This window comes from Lepidothrix coronata, unplaced genomic scaffold, assembly GCF_001604755.1.
Source record: "Lepidothrix coronata isolate B3197 unplaced genomic scaffold, Lepidothrix_coronata-1.0 Scaffold69, whole genome shotgun sequence".
In the NCBI taxonomy this organism is placed as follows: Eukaryota; Metazoa; Chordata; class Aves; order Passeriformes; family Pipridae; genus Lepidothrix; species Lepidothrix coronata.
The window spans coordinates 3,791,297-3,806,089 of NW_016690249.1; the positions used below are offsets into that span (position 1 = coordinate 3,791,297).

Consider the following 14,793-nt stretch of genomic DNA (forward strand, 5'->3'; position numbering starts at 1 on the left):
CTTACAGTGGTTTTAAATGTATGAAAAAGTAGTAAGAAGTCAATGAAACACTAGGACATTAAATTAATTTGATTTGCCCTTTCTGTCTATTTCCATTCCCAGTTTCCCATTTTAGAAAAGCAAAATACAAGGTGTTTCATTATTTGAACTTATGTGATATTTTCTTAATAAATATATTTTCTTAATAAATGTATTTTCTTTTTACACTTACATATCTTGACATGATATATCTCTAGTTACAGTGTATGCTTATTTTTCCTGCTAAATATGAAAGTTGATCATACTCAGTACTTCATTAAAAATTTTGAAATTATATAATGCCTACTCAATATAGTATTTCATAAACCCTAAGAGTCTGATTCCATGCCATTGATGTCTGTCATCGCAATCTGTATTTAGAATACATGAAGGAATCGTGCAGTCTGCTATGTACTTCTAGTGAGCTCTTGTACTGTTAGATTCTTCTGGAGAAGGTTTGCTGTATGTGCATGTGAGCCATTTTTCTTAACCTATGAAGATCTGCTTTCAGAATTTCACATTTTCCTTGAAGCAAATAGCAATGCTAGAAAACTCTTGAAGATGGAAAATCCAAATCCCTGACAGGAGAGAATGATTTTCAGTAATCATTTTCATGTGTTTCTAACCTCTAAAAGCATATAATGATGCCAAACTGTTTTATGAATACCTATTGTGTACCTGGAACAGATGCATAACCATACTTCTGTAGTTGGCTCTAAACAGCACTCTGAAGAATATCCATACACTGTGATCTGTTTTTGTGAAGTCCTCCATGTTTTCTCCTCCATGGAGTGTGTCCAGCGAAGGGCAACAAGGCTTGTGAAAGGACTAGAGAACATGTCTTATAAGGAACGACTGAGGGGGCTGGATTTGTTTAGTCTCAAAAAGAGAAGGCTTGGCGGGGGGACCTCATCACTCTTTACAACTCCCTTACAGGAGGATGTAGTGAGGTGGGGGCCAGTCTCTTCTACCATGCCTGCAGTGAGAGCATGAGAGGAAATGGCCTTAAGGTGACACAGGGGATATTCAGATTAGATAGTAGGAAAATTTTTTTCACTGTTAGTGTGGTCAGGCATTGGAATAGGTTGCCCAAGGTGGTAGAGTCACCATCCCTGAAGGTGTTCAAGAGGCATCTGAATCTGGCACTGGGTGATATGGTTTAGTGGTTTAGGGGTTACAGTGGCAGTGCTGGGTTGACGCTTGGACTTGATGATCTCAAAGGTCTCTTTCAGCCTTGACAATTCTATGATTCTTGGCAGGCATTTTTTAAGAGCTGAGGTTGCAAATTTGGAAGTATCCTGTAAGATGCTGATGTAGGGAATGTACCAGGTAAGTTCAGTGGTTTTTATGGTTACTAGGATGTTACAAAATGGTTAATATGATATCAGCTGCTGCTTTGTGATTGAAGCATGGCTTTGCTTGCTATTTCAAATATAACTATAAAGGTTAGTAGCATTTCTCACAATGATAATGTCTTTTTTCCTCCTCTCCTTGGCATCTATTATTATTATTATTATTTTCTGCTTATTCATATGCAAAAAAGATTAGGTGACACAACAAATAAGATTTCAGCTTTTTCATTATGAACCTCTTAACTTACTGTATACTTAAAAGCAGGAGGTACAGTTTCCACCAGACAATATGGAGGCATAAGACCCAAGCAGAACTTTTTGGGTAGTTCATGCCCATCACAAATGTTTGGTTATTTCTCAGGAGGAGGATAGTGTCAGACTAACAAAAATATACATTGTTGGTTTTTTTAAGTTTAGAACAGAATTTCATTGTAAAAAACACTTCTCAACCTCAGGGAATATTAAATATTCATTTGACAAGGACAGGCAAGGGACCTTCAGACAGTTTCTCTTCTCTCCTTGGTAGCTGCATTCACCGAAAAGTCTGCCATGAAAATCTGTGTGCAAGCTCCTGACCTGAAAACCTGGAGCAGCAAGGCTGCTTTTCTTTTGTTCATTTTAACATAGGTTTTGTTCATTGTAACATAGGTTTAGGGACTTCAGCGTAACTGAAATGAACCAAGACTTCTTCCTTTCTTCTGCTCAAGGTTGAGACATATGAGATGGACTCACAGTTTACTCTTGCAGGTAATCTGTCTTCCAAAAATTGGTGATGGTGAATGAAGAATGAAGTACAAACCGAAATCCTATTCAAACTGAGAGACCACAGTATATGTAGATGACAAGGGCTTATTTTGTATTGGAAGAAACACAACTTTTCAAGCTTAGTTTAAAAAAATAAAAAGACAAAAAAGGCACAGAATATAGTTAGTGCATAAATAAAATAGTTGTATCTAAAATTGGCAGTGTTAAAGAAGACATGCTGAGTTTGATGAAAAATGCAGTCCCGCACACATAATTCAGAACACTTAAAACACTGAAAAATAGACTTGAAAAAAATAATAAAATTAAATTGGACTGATGGAGGAGGAGAATGGGAATATAGTGTGGTATTTTTAAGCACATGTCTCCAGACTTCTGAATCAAATAAAAGTATGAAGCATTTCTTTGAGTTGGGCTACAAAGACACAACAGCAACCCACAAGGCTTTACTTAGTCAAGACAAAGCTGTTGAAATGCAGAGTGAATGCTTTCTGAAATTATTAAAGCTGAAGAAGTAGGAGGGGTAAATTAAGGAGAAAAAAAGGATAAATTCATAGAAGTTTCTCGCATCTCTAGAGGAAAAAGAAAATGAAATCTACCATGTGGCAAAGACAATACCCCATGTTGCCAGGTAGCAGAGCCATCTAACAGATAGATGGGATTTTGATGTCTACACTAAGGACATGCCAGAGCTCTTTTCCTTGATGTTCTAACTAAAATAGTGGCGTCCAAGTTAAAGATTGTAGTAGCTGCACTCAAGCACTGAACCAGACTGTCTTTATAAAATAAAAAAGTGTCTTCAGGACCAAAATTACAGTATTCTTACAAATCTTTCTGGTCGTTGATAAAGGAAAATGCATTTAATTTCAGGAAATGGCTATTTTATTCAGAAAACATGGCTCTGAGGATCACTTTCAGACTTGAAAAATAAATAATCTATGGCAATTTTGAAATGAGCCAGTTTTACTACAGATAAGTACAAGGCAATCGTGTCCCTTACTGCTATTGTTTGATCATCCATCATCATCATGGCTGGGCTTCGCGAACGAAGATTTGGGAAGGCTCTATCCACATTTGTTACAGGCACGTTGGTGACTTATGAGGCCAATATGAGACAGACATATCCGATTGCAAAAGGCACAGCAGAAAGACTCCTTAGATGGTGTATTCTGCAATACACGGTTCTTTCTGCGTTGCCTTTTCTCCTCGAGAGTGATCCTGCGTGTGTTCTCAAAGGAGACAGCTGGGTTATAGATGGTGTGTCTCCAGGCCTCCTGATTTGAGGCCAGAGTAGACCAATTATGGTGATCAATATGGCCAAGGCTGAGATGTTGTTTCAGGGAGTCCTTGTATCTTTTCTTCCGGGCTCCTCTCTTGCGGCAGCCAGTGGCAAGTTCACCATAGAGCAGGATCTTAGGGAGGCGGTGGTCCTTCATCCTGGAGACGTGCCCTGCCCAACGCAGCTGTGTTCTCATCAACATGGCCTCAATGCTAGTGACAGCTGCTTGCTCTAGAACAGATGTATTGGTCACATAATCTGACCAGTGGATGTTTAAGATTGAACGGAGACAGCGTTGATGGAAGCGTTCTAGGAGACGCAGGTGGTGGCGGTAGATGACCCATGACTCGGGTCATACTATGCTAATACATAGTATTAGTATAAAAGGTAGTAAGTAATGAAGGAAATCAGGGAATTAGTATTTTGAAAAGAAATTTAAAACAAACAACAAAAAACCAAACCCACAGAACATATCCACAAAGTTATATTACATGTTAATGGATATATGTGTTTTGCATTAGATATTAACAAAGCTTGAATAATGTTAAAAGTATCAGTTGATACTTTCATTGAGAAATCAGGTTAGAATTGAAATACCCTGAATCAGAAATCTGGTTTTAAAAGACAAATGAGGAATTAGCACTGAAAATGGCAGATTCAATTCATATACATAGGCATTAATGAATCACCCAAAAAAGCTATTTTTTAAAGAAGGAAGTATGCAACAATTCTTTGCAACAGTATGTGGAAAGAAGTCACAGACTGTTCATAACATGTAGTTAACAACTGAGAATAAATAATACTTGTACTGGTTGCTTTCCTTGATTTTTTAATAGCACCTGATTTTATGATTATTTCAATTCCAAAAACAATTAAAAGAAAAGGGCCAGAATATCCTTTTGCGTGCTGTGTCTGGTGCTATGAGATACTAAGAAATGCTATAAAGCAGCAAAAATAAGCCTCAATACATAAGTGTTCCTTCTGTGGAGATAATCTATCAGGCATTCTAGCAGTATTTCTGGTTTTCTGGTTAATGCAATGCCTCAAAATTCCAACTGTTAATTAGCAGTTAATTATAAATAATTGAATAATTACTGATATAGATTTATTACTAAAAATGTCTTGACTCTTAATTGAAAAAAAAATCTTGATTACATCAAAATAAAATTAAAATAATGAAGCCTTCATATTTGAACCAAGTAGGAAAGCACTGCAGTAATGGTTCTGCTTCTCTTCTGTAGAGCTTTTCATCTGCATCCCAGACTGCTTTACTAATTTAATCTAAATAAATGTCACCAATAGATGTTTTTCTATATTACAGAATCCCGAACTTTAGAGAATTCTTATTCCCCAGTTAGGTGGGAGCTTCGTCTTGCTGCAATGCATCCCAGCAAATTTTTGTTGTCTGGCCCATGGACCCATTGATATTTTTAAAATATACTCATATTCCTGAGCGAGTGAAAGGGTTTTACAAGGCAAAATGTACTTTAAACCAAACAGCTGCAGCTAATATTGAAATTGAAAAGTGTACTTGGGTCAAATGTAGATATTGGCTGATTGGTTTTTATCTCAGTTTATCTGAGCTATATCTAGAGTTCTGTGCTTAGTCATGAAGTTTCAACCATTAAAACAGGCCTAGACAAAAAGTCTTCATGACTTTTTTTAGGAGAAAAACTCATAAAGCTATCAAGATAAGGAGCACTGACTCTAAGTATAAAGAATGAAATGTTGGATGAAGCAAATTGTAATTTTGGCTTCAGATTACTAGGTAACGTAATTTCAGTGTCTTTTGGTTAATGAAGTGGTTGTTCCCATGTTTTAAGATAATGAAATATATAATACATACAGTCTGTAAAAACATGTAAAATAGCCAGGACTTAATTCATGTGATATGAGAAAATGAAATGCTAAAAATCATTCTGGAAGAAAAAAAATTTATATAAGCCTTTTAAAGGATTCAAATTCAGCAAAATTAAATTACTTCGATTTGGCTGTTATAAGAACAAGAAAGAATCCTGCAAAAATTTTGGTTATATCTGCTGTAAATTGTAGATATCTAATAACAGAAGGTTTAATGCATCACATGAAAATGGTGTTAGATGACTGTTATGGAGAATGGCAAAAATGGGTAGTATATCTTAGACAGGAAATTGATACAACAGAAATACTGAAATAATTGAGATTATTTGATAATGACAATGATAATCTGATATTTGTAGAACTAATAGACAGTTAAGAAGAGTGTAATTGAGGATGGTAATTGAATTATAGACTCCTTCCTTTCCTCTGATGTCCTATCTGTTCTGCTGTTGTATTGGAGTGCTATCTTAAGTCATTCATTTCATAGTGGGCTGAATGTACCTCTGTGTAGTTACAATTGCTTTATACTTAATTAAATAGAGGAAGGAGTAAAAGGCAACCAGTGTATGATTGATTGATTTAGTGTTGATCTATAATAACTAAGCTGTGGTATATATCAATACATCATAAATGTATTACTCTGAATCATCTAAAATGCTAATACATAGGATATAGCCAGTATTAAACATTTTTCTTTACAAAAAATAACTAGAAATATTTTTTACATGAAAAGTGATATCCCAAAGCATGGTGTTTTGTCAAGAAACTAATTCTTTGGCAAATCTTCTGGCTGCTGTAAATCTAGTTACACTTGCATACATTTAAACTCCTCTCTCTGAGACTGTTCTCATATTTTAGGTTTTTAAACTTGAGCACTTTCGTCCTCCATATGTTAAAAACCTATGAATTTACAAAAATTATATATCAGATAGCATCAGAATACATTCAAAGAAGGAGGATGCTTAAATCTTCACAGTCATTGTTCTTAACCACCCGAATTTCACATACATGATACCAGCTGTATCCTAGCATCTGATCTCAATGAAAAAAAAGAAACAGGGAAAATTTGGTTTATTTAGCTTATCAAAGAGAAAGCTAAGCAGTAACTAGAACCAGTCTGTAATTAGCAACACAAGAAAAAGTCATCTGATACTAGAAGACTCACAGACAAAGATACCATGGGACCTACTGGAGTTCAAAGTAAAAATAAGGTGCAGATTTTTAACCATTGTAAGAGTTTAGCCTATGAGGTAGTTTTACACAACTGGCCTGTGACTGAATGGAAGGAGCATATAGTTTCTTGCATATATCTGAGGGATCTCCAAAGAAATCAAACCCGTCACCTTCTTCCAAGCTGTGTTTAATTAGGGTGGAGAGCTGAGTTGAATGAAATAGTGCCATCAGCCACAGCGTTGTTCTAATTTTTGTCTGTAATTTATTCTAATGTGAACAGTAGAGGGGAATGAGTGTGTTCCTCTGACCAGTTTCCATCAGGGACAGAATTAACATTTGAACACTCTTCTATGTGCTGAAGCGCATTTGTATTATTGCTGTTGTTACTGTCATCTCTGAAATAGACTCATCATGGTTATGAGAAAAAGGTTGTACACCAAGAGCACAAATTTAAATTAGCTTTTTCATATATGAAGACGTTGCTAACTTGAAGCTGCATCAGTGAAAAAACTGAAGGAATACAATTCCCATTACCTCAAGCATGAGGGATCACTGACAGCAGCAGCATATGGTCTTTCTAACATTTCCCTGTTCAGAAGCTGGGGTAGGTGATGATTACAGAAAGTAAAGATCTCTGAACGAATAGAGTATTGCAAGCTGCTGTACTGACGGTTTCTATGTACCTAATGGAGAACAGAGATATTCAGTCTCTCCAGTCTGAAACCTTTCTGCATTTCTCTTTAGTGAAGGTGTTCATTGTGGTTTTTTCACTGAGGCAGTAACTCTCAGTGACTGCAGCCTAGGTAAAGGCAGAGTCAAGATAGTCGGTGTAGTGAGGGTCCCTATTCCAGACAGTTGACTCCTTGTAGGAATGTCATGGCATAACCCACCTGAGCAGATGTGGAGGGCTGAAGGCAGCCTTCCATGTAATGAAACAGATTGGAAAAACGTTGTTTTACAGTGCATGATACTGATGAAATGGTAATCCACAGAGGAGATAAAGCTGATAACTAATTAAATTGTGTCCTTTTTTTCCCGTTTTCCTGAACATCCTGAACACTGAAAGAAAAGTGAAAAATATTATTTAAGTATTAATATCTAGTCTTAGATCAATACATTCAATTGAGAAACTGTCAAACTGGAAAAGCAATGCTAATTTTTAACTATTTTATTTTAAAATATTTTCACATTATTTTTAAAATGCAAAATTACAAATCATTAAATTTTGTTCATGGTTTGGGATATTAAATGTAATTAACTTTAGAAAAGTGACTATTGGCATTCTGTTCTGGCTAATTTTTATATTTATTAATGGAATGGAGGGACTTGTAATTTATGACCCTGAACAGGGTGTGAATAGCAAGTTATATGATTTTGGTTGTACTTTGCATAAGACAGTCTCAGAAGTAAATCTGTTATCTGATAGATTACTGACAGTGGTGTCATGCACACTCTTGGAAGAAAATACAGCTAAGCATGATTGCAACTGTGTCCATTTCCCTATGCTTGCTTGTAGAGGTTGGGTTTGGGGGTTTTTTTGAGGAAAAGAAGTTGATGTGACTTATGAGAAATAGTTTTAGGAATATCAAGTTTTGGTACTTACTAATATTCTTCTAACAACAGGTATACTTCATTGCATTTCTTAAAAACATTTAAGTTCATGTTTTAACTCATAGGTTTTAAGTGTTAAAGAGATATGATTAACTTAACTGTGCTTCATTGATGGGTAAAACTTCCTGTGTTCTTACACAGTATTTTGTTGAAAAATCCAGCTAATAGCTGTCACCTTGACTTTCTTTAAAGGTCCTCGCCTATACTGAAGGCCTCCATGGAAAATGGATGTTCAGCGAGATTCGGGCTGTCTTTTCAAGACGTTATCTTCTCCAGAACACAGCTTTGGAAGTGTTTATGGCAAACAGAAGTAGGTCGTAGTTATATTTGTTGCATAAAATTGTGCTAATTGTTAGAATTTAAACTCCGTGTTTCCTTCAATAAAGTGCTTAGATCTGTTCAATAATGCTTATTCTTGCATATATTCAGTGCAAATTGTGTTAAAATCAATCACATAGATCAATCTCACTGCTTTCTCTGCAGCAGGGAGATTTATTTGCAAAACCACATCATTGCAATTGGTAAATTCTTCAGATGTTTGATAGAAAATTTGCTTTTTCTATTGTCTCATCCCTCTTCTCAATTTCCATAATTATTTTAGTGAAAAAATATAAAGGGATAATTCCTTTTCTAATTATAAACTGAGTTAAAGTAAAAAAGTACCAAATAATAAATAAATAGATCCACTCAGTTTTCTGTATGTGCTACTATGAATGGTTGGTGGGTGGTGAGTGGCTGGTGAGGTGTGTCAGTGGTCTTTTGCCCTGAGGAGCTTTGATGTAAGTTTTGATTTCAACCAGGGAGGGAATTAAACAATTCCTTGGCCCCGTGTGTTGTAATGAACCAGTTAGAAGACCAAATGCTGTGCCAACTACTGGACAACCTCTCAGCCTGATAAGAGGCTATATGGGTTAATAGTAAGCTGTGGTTCCTCTGAAATAAACGACACTCAGATCTTCTGCAAAATGGGAGAGTTAATGCCAAAACGTTAACCAGCTAACTATACACAGTTATGAAGTACAGCAGGAATTTCTGTTGTACCTTGGATCCCCGGGAGGATAAAAGTGGAACTGACTTCTCTCCCCTAACAGAAATCAGAGCATTTGAAAAATATGTGCAGATGGAGAAACAGACATTCTGCAAATGTTTTACTATACCATATTTTCTTTTCTTCATTTAGCTTCTGTTATGTTTAATTTTCCTGACCAAGCAACAGTGAAAAAAGTTGTGTACAGCTTACCACGTGTTGGAGTAGGAACCAGCTATGGTTTGCCACAAGCCAGGTAATTTAATTAAAATAATTAGTATATTTTGTGTTTATTATTTTATAAAGTTGATGTTTTTTGAATGTCAATCCTAGAACATTATTCCTGCCATGAAACTCTAGATTTTCTCCTTCTTAAGGTTACTTTGATAAACTTTACTTGCTATATGGCCTATTAGTATGGGATAGAAGTAAAATTATTTTAAATTAGATTATTAGATTTTTTTTTTTTCCAATTACAGGAAATAAGTACCTTCCAGTGAAAAAACTTACACCTTATCTCTTCAAAGTCTGGTTTCCAGTCAGATTTTATAAATTTATAGGTAAATGTTCATCCTTGCTTTGATTGTTATGCAGGATGTGGAACTAAACTTGACTAGGTTTTGTGTTTGCTGAATGTAAATTAATTTTTTCTGTATGAATGTGTGTGTATTTTACTTAACTGCTTATCAGCATAGTGGCTATTTTGCAACTTCCAAATTGCTTCTATACATTAGTAATGCATTATTCTTCTTCTGTTTCCAAAATTAAGAAGGAGAGATATTTTAGAAAGACCAACTAAGGTTCAGTCTTAGAGAATTTCAACATCAATATCAAATCAGCCTATGACCAGAAATAAGGCTGGAAATTTTGAAATCCTATATTATAAATGTATTTCTATTTCAGTGATATGTAAGATGATCTTCATGTGTACTTCACTTAGTTGGAGGGGGAAAATTTCCCACCTGACTTTTTTTTTTTATTTGCTTTTTTGTTGTTTAGGGGGTTTTTGTTTAGAAATATCTGTTCAGACCCAAAATTGTTTTTGAGGGTGTATCAGCAGAAATGTGATGAAAAAATTTTTAGGTTCAGGATTAACTTCTGGTCAAAATGAAACAAGAATAAATAAATATAAGGGAGAGAGGAAGCAGCAGGAAATTCACAAAATATGGCGCTTTGGGTTCAGACATCCATTTGGCTTGATTTGGTCAAAAGCCAGTGACTTACTCATCAGTGTAATGTCTGAGGTGTATCTTTCTCTTTCTTGAAGTCATTTCCTACAAACTAAGACTTCACATTGTCCTTGTTTTATCCCACTGCAAAATGTGGAAATACTTTGAAGTGTCAAAGCATTTTTAGAACTGGAGAACTATTTCATTCCCAGCTGAACATCATTCCCTGTCATGAGCTGGAGAGTCTCATGATACCTAAGGCTTGATCTCCTGAATGTGCTGAAGCTTTTAGGCAAACTGCCAGATTTCTCAAGTTTTCATTGAGATCAAGGAGAATTTGGGGCATTTATTTGGAAAGCGCATCTTGTTAATATTTGCATTGCTCTTCCATATACTCAAGCTAAAGGAATTGCTGTCTCTATGTGGAAAGTAATAGTATTCTTTTCTGAAACAGAAATGGCCACATGTTCTAGCACAAACAAAATGCAAATTTCTCAATCAGAATTTCTTATCTACAGTGACATTTTTTACTTTTGAAATTCATATCCTTTGTGCATTATTCAGTGAATAATTGTCTGAAAAAGTTTGTTGATATATATAATTATTTAGAAAAGTTTCAGCTTCAATATAATATGCAGTTATTTCCATACCTTTTTGATTAAAGTTCAATTTGAATCGAAAATGGGCTTGCTAGCCTTCAGAATAGATCTGGCATATGGTAGTGAAGTTGTTTTTCTTTCTTTTTTTTTGTGTAATCATGGTATGATTTATGCACAATAAAGACCCTGTAATCATGGTTTTTTTCTTTTTTTTTCCCCCTGTCTACATACCATTATTGTCTTCACTAGGATTGCAGTGGAATAATTGAGAGGAAATCTGGCTCTATAACTGCTCTGTAGTTAATCTAATCTTTTGTTGATGTTAGAATATAGTTTCCCTTCCTATGAATATGTTGGCTCTGGCATGCTAATTTTTAAAATTATGCTTGTTTGTATAACTAAGAGAGGGAGAAATTTTGCTGAGTAATCAAAAGGAGCTACTATGCTAAAATGCCTTTTTTATCACCAATTTTCCAGCTTAGGCTGTACTTTATTTCAACAAAAGCAGATCTTTCTGGTTGTTTTGCTTAATTTCTTTAGTTTTATTTATGTAAGTAATATTTCCTCTCTGATATTACTCTGATAAACATGTCATTTAAAGTTAAATACAGTACCATGAAGACTTGTATTAGTGATGAAAAGATTCTGAAGAAGTAAATTACTTTTAATGTAGTACAATTGACTTCAAGTGCATTTCAGTTTTCATTGTGAAATCCTGCAATTAACAAAGATGCAGTAGATGAAGTAGAAGGAAATAGCAATGTTTATGCACTAATGGCACAAGGTATTGGAAGCAGGTGAACCAGTATGTCTTCCTGAAACCTTACAGACCTGCTGTTCTGAGCAAGTCTCCACTTTGTTGAATCAAAGCATTAGACAGGCTGCTGGAAAAGGTAGCAAAGTGGCAAAGTGTTCAAGCCTGTGCCTAATGTTACAAAGAAGTAATTACATCCTTAAAATCAGTCACATGTTGAAGGATTCAGTCTGATTTGGTAATCAAATTGGTCTGTCTTCGATAAATGCATTTTCAGTGTTCCTGAAACACATTGCACTGATTGTAGTTTCCTTATGACTTTGACAAATGATACAACTGGGCAGACAGTGCTGTGCCTTTTAACTTACTTCTGCAGGTCCATGTGATTCTACATAGGTAGGGTAGTATCCACATTTTTACCATGCTGTTATCAGACTACTTTTGAGGGTTTTAACACCTCAGGTGTAATTTACTGATGCCTTTTTTTTTAAGGATAACACCAAGTTTAGAAACCAACTGCGAGCTGCCTGATGGTTTTGTAAGTGTACAGAGATCAAAGAATTGGTAAAAGATACAGTATCTTACTTCACCACTAAACATATGCTGGCACCTTCACTGAAATTCTGTGAGCTGTTAATGCATTAGAGAAAACCATAGCTCCAGTTATTAAAGCTAAGAAATTCAAATTATGAACTTTTTGCTGCAAAAAATGTATTTTGAGAGTTACCATAACTATATTCAATATCAGCTTACTAAATTAAAAGTGACTGTGAAAAGAGTTGTGTCATACTCCACATATGGAATATATAACATCCCTTCCCTCAACAAAATGGCATGAAATGTTTTCTAAACACATTTAAACATATAAAACTTGAAAAATTGGATCATTCCATTGTACTTCAGAGTCTTCTGCAGTTTCCATTTTGAGTAGATGTTTCATGGTTCTCTAGAAGCAAAGGAAGCACATTCATTTCTGAGAAATAGTTTGATCAAAGTTGGGTGGATTTAGCAAAACAGAAAACAGTGGGTCTTCCTGTGTTAGCTGAAACAAGCAGGCGTGGAACCAATTTATTGTGCATAATTTTTTCCAGTCTTTGCTGAAATAACTGTGAATCTTTCAAACACCTTAGATATGGAGTAAATAAGGATGTTTTTTAGTATATTTTGATTTTCTGTAGAGTGTGCTCAAATCAGGTATTCAAATGTGAAATCCAGCACTTGACAGTTTATAGATTTTTGAGACTCCCTAGAAGACTGTGAATAAAGTCTAAAAGCAGCTACTAAGATGTACTGATGCATAAATATTTTGTCACGGGTGGAACACAGAGTTGGTGACAGAAATGCTTTGTAAATTTAATGATCTCCTTAGTATTTTAATTTTCTGTGTTGACTAATTTGTGTGTAGCGTTAGCCAAAATTTTCTGGGAACAATATGTCTTTGAGAGTTCCACTGTAAAACTAATTGTTAATCTATAAAATGCAATATAAAATATGATTACATTCCAATATTTCTTTAGGTACTTCTTTCATAAGAAGTGTAATAGAAATAACTTTAAAACATTTTGTATTGCCTCCTGTGTACTAGTAAAGTGTATTTACCTTTGGCATCCTAGAGTGTACTGTAAAATAAGGCTAGTCAATGTGGCAAGACCCTATGTCCTGCTATTTGGGTAAATACACTTGCATGGTCATTTCTGTATGCCCTATTTGTAACCTGAAGTATGGCAGACATTGACAACCCACCCACTTGCAATTTAGACACAAAATTGTGCCTGTACACGCCAATCGCATACCAATACTCATCATTTCTCTGGAAGTAAAGTGTAGTGCATATATAGAAGTATGTACATGTATCTTTAGAAGTAGATGGTTCACATTTTTGTGAAAGAAAAAGTACAATTAGTGTGCTTAGTGTACAACTAAGCATTGTGTCCCTATTTACTCTTGACAAGCTATAGAAGTACTACTAGATATATTCTTTAAATTCAACAAATTCAGACTACACATTGGAAACCCTCTTTGTTGTTGTTATTTTTAAGAGGTATAAACATTTTCCTTATTTTGATACACTTACAAGATCTAAATTTCTGTAAAAAAAATGTATCTGAGGATATTTTCTCCTTCCAAAGATTTTCCTTGTCTTTTTTTTGAGGCAAGAACTATTCTCTCTAGAAATGAGTTGAGAGCAATGAGCCTGTTTCTACTTTTTGCAGATTGTTTTCTTTAATACATTAGTCTAGACTGACTCTAGTCCCCTATATTTTACCAACCAGGGACAGTATATACAATGGGTAATTTAGAACTTGGTGTATGGTATTTGGTTATTGTGATGTTGACAAATTGAATGCAGAAGAGCTTAAATTTTCTGCTTTTCTTTTCCTTGGCATGTAGTTTGATTCTCTCTCCCTTATCCAGTCATGAAAGTTTTAGAAAATGTGTGGAAATTATCTTAAAAGCTTCTGCTCCTCTTTCTAATTTGAATTAAATACAATTCAGAAGTCATTATGGAGAGATAGATGAACAGGTGAGCAGATAACTGAGTAAACCCTGTTTCTTTCAGAAACCAGGCTATAAATAGAAGTCTTGAAGCTTACTGGGATATAGGAAAGGATCATGGGTAGCTGACCAGAGAAGAGGTGCACAAATTGTGTAATAAATATCTTCAACCCATGTGATGGAAATATATGGCACTTTAATCTATCACTCACTCACCTTAATGAACTTATCTCAATATATACCTTTGAAACAGGAAATTGGTATTCCTCTTTTCTTCCTGCTAGACAAGCCAGGCACCAGGAGGTCTGCAGTTCTTTTACTCCCGGTCTTTTAACCAGATTCAGAATAAAATAAAACACAACATATTATTCTGATTTATTACAATGCTGTAGTAGTGGTAAAATAAAATATAGTTCTTAATTTTATCAATTTCTCAAATAAGGTAATAGTATCTTCTTGACATAAAAAAGCCTCTGAGAGAATCTGAAATTAATCACACTAATTATGTTGCCCTACATCGTAACATTTAAGATGACTCTTAAAAAAATAATTCTTTAAATGTATTTCCTAGGAGAATCTCTCTGGCCACACCCCGACAGCTTTATAAATCCTCCAACATGACTCAGCGCTGGCAGAGACGGGAGATATCTAACTTTGAATACTTGATGTTCCTCAATACTATAGCAGGTAAGG

The 14,793-nt window shown here is 35.0% G+C and overlaps 1 protein-coding gene across 5 annotated transcripts in view; it reads left to right on the forward strand.

Moving 5' to 3' along the window:
* Positions 1-14,793, forward strand: part of NBEA (neurobeachin) — a 485,382-nt gene that overhangs the window by 374,589 nt on the left and 96,000 nt on the right. For all 5 annotated transcript variants that reach the window (XM_017818603.1, XM_017818604.1, XM_017818605.1 and 2 more), the window contains 3 exons: positions 8,248-8,365; positions 9,236-9,338; positions 14,672-14,787. In XM_017818603.1, the coding sequence (XP_017674092.1) occupies positions 8,248-8,365; positions 9,236-9,338; positions 14,672-14,787 (337 nt within the window). The remainder of the gene's footprint in view (positions 1-8,247; positions 8,366-9,235; positions 9,339-14,671; positions 14,788-14,793) is intronic.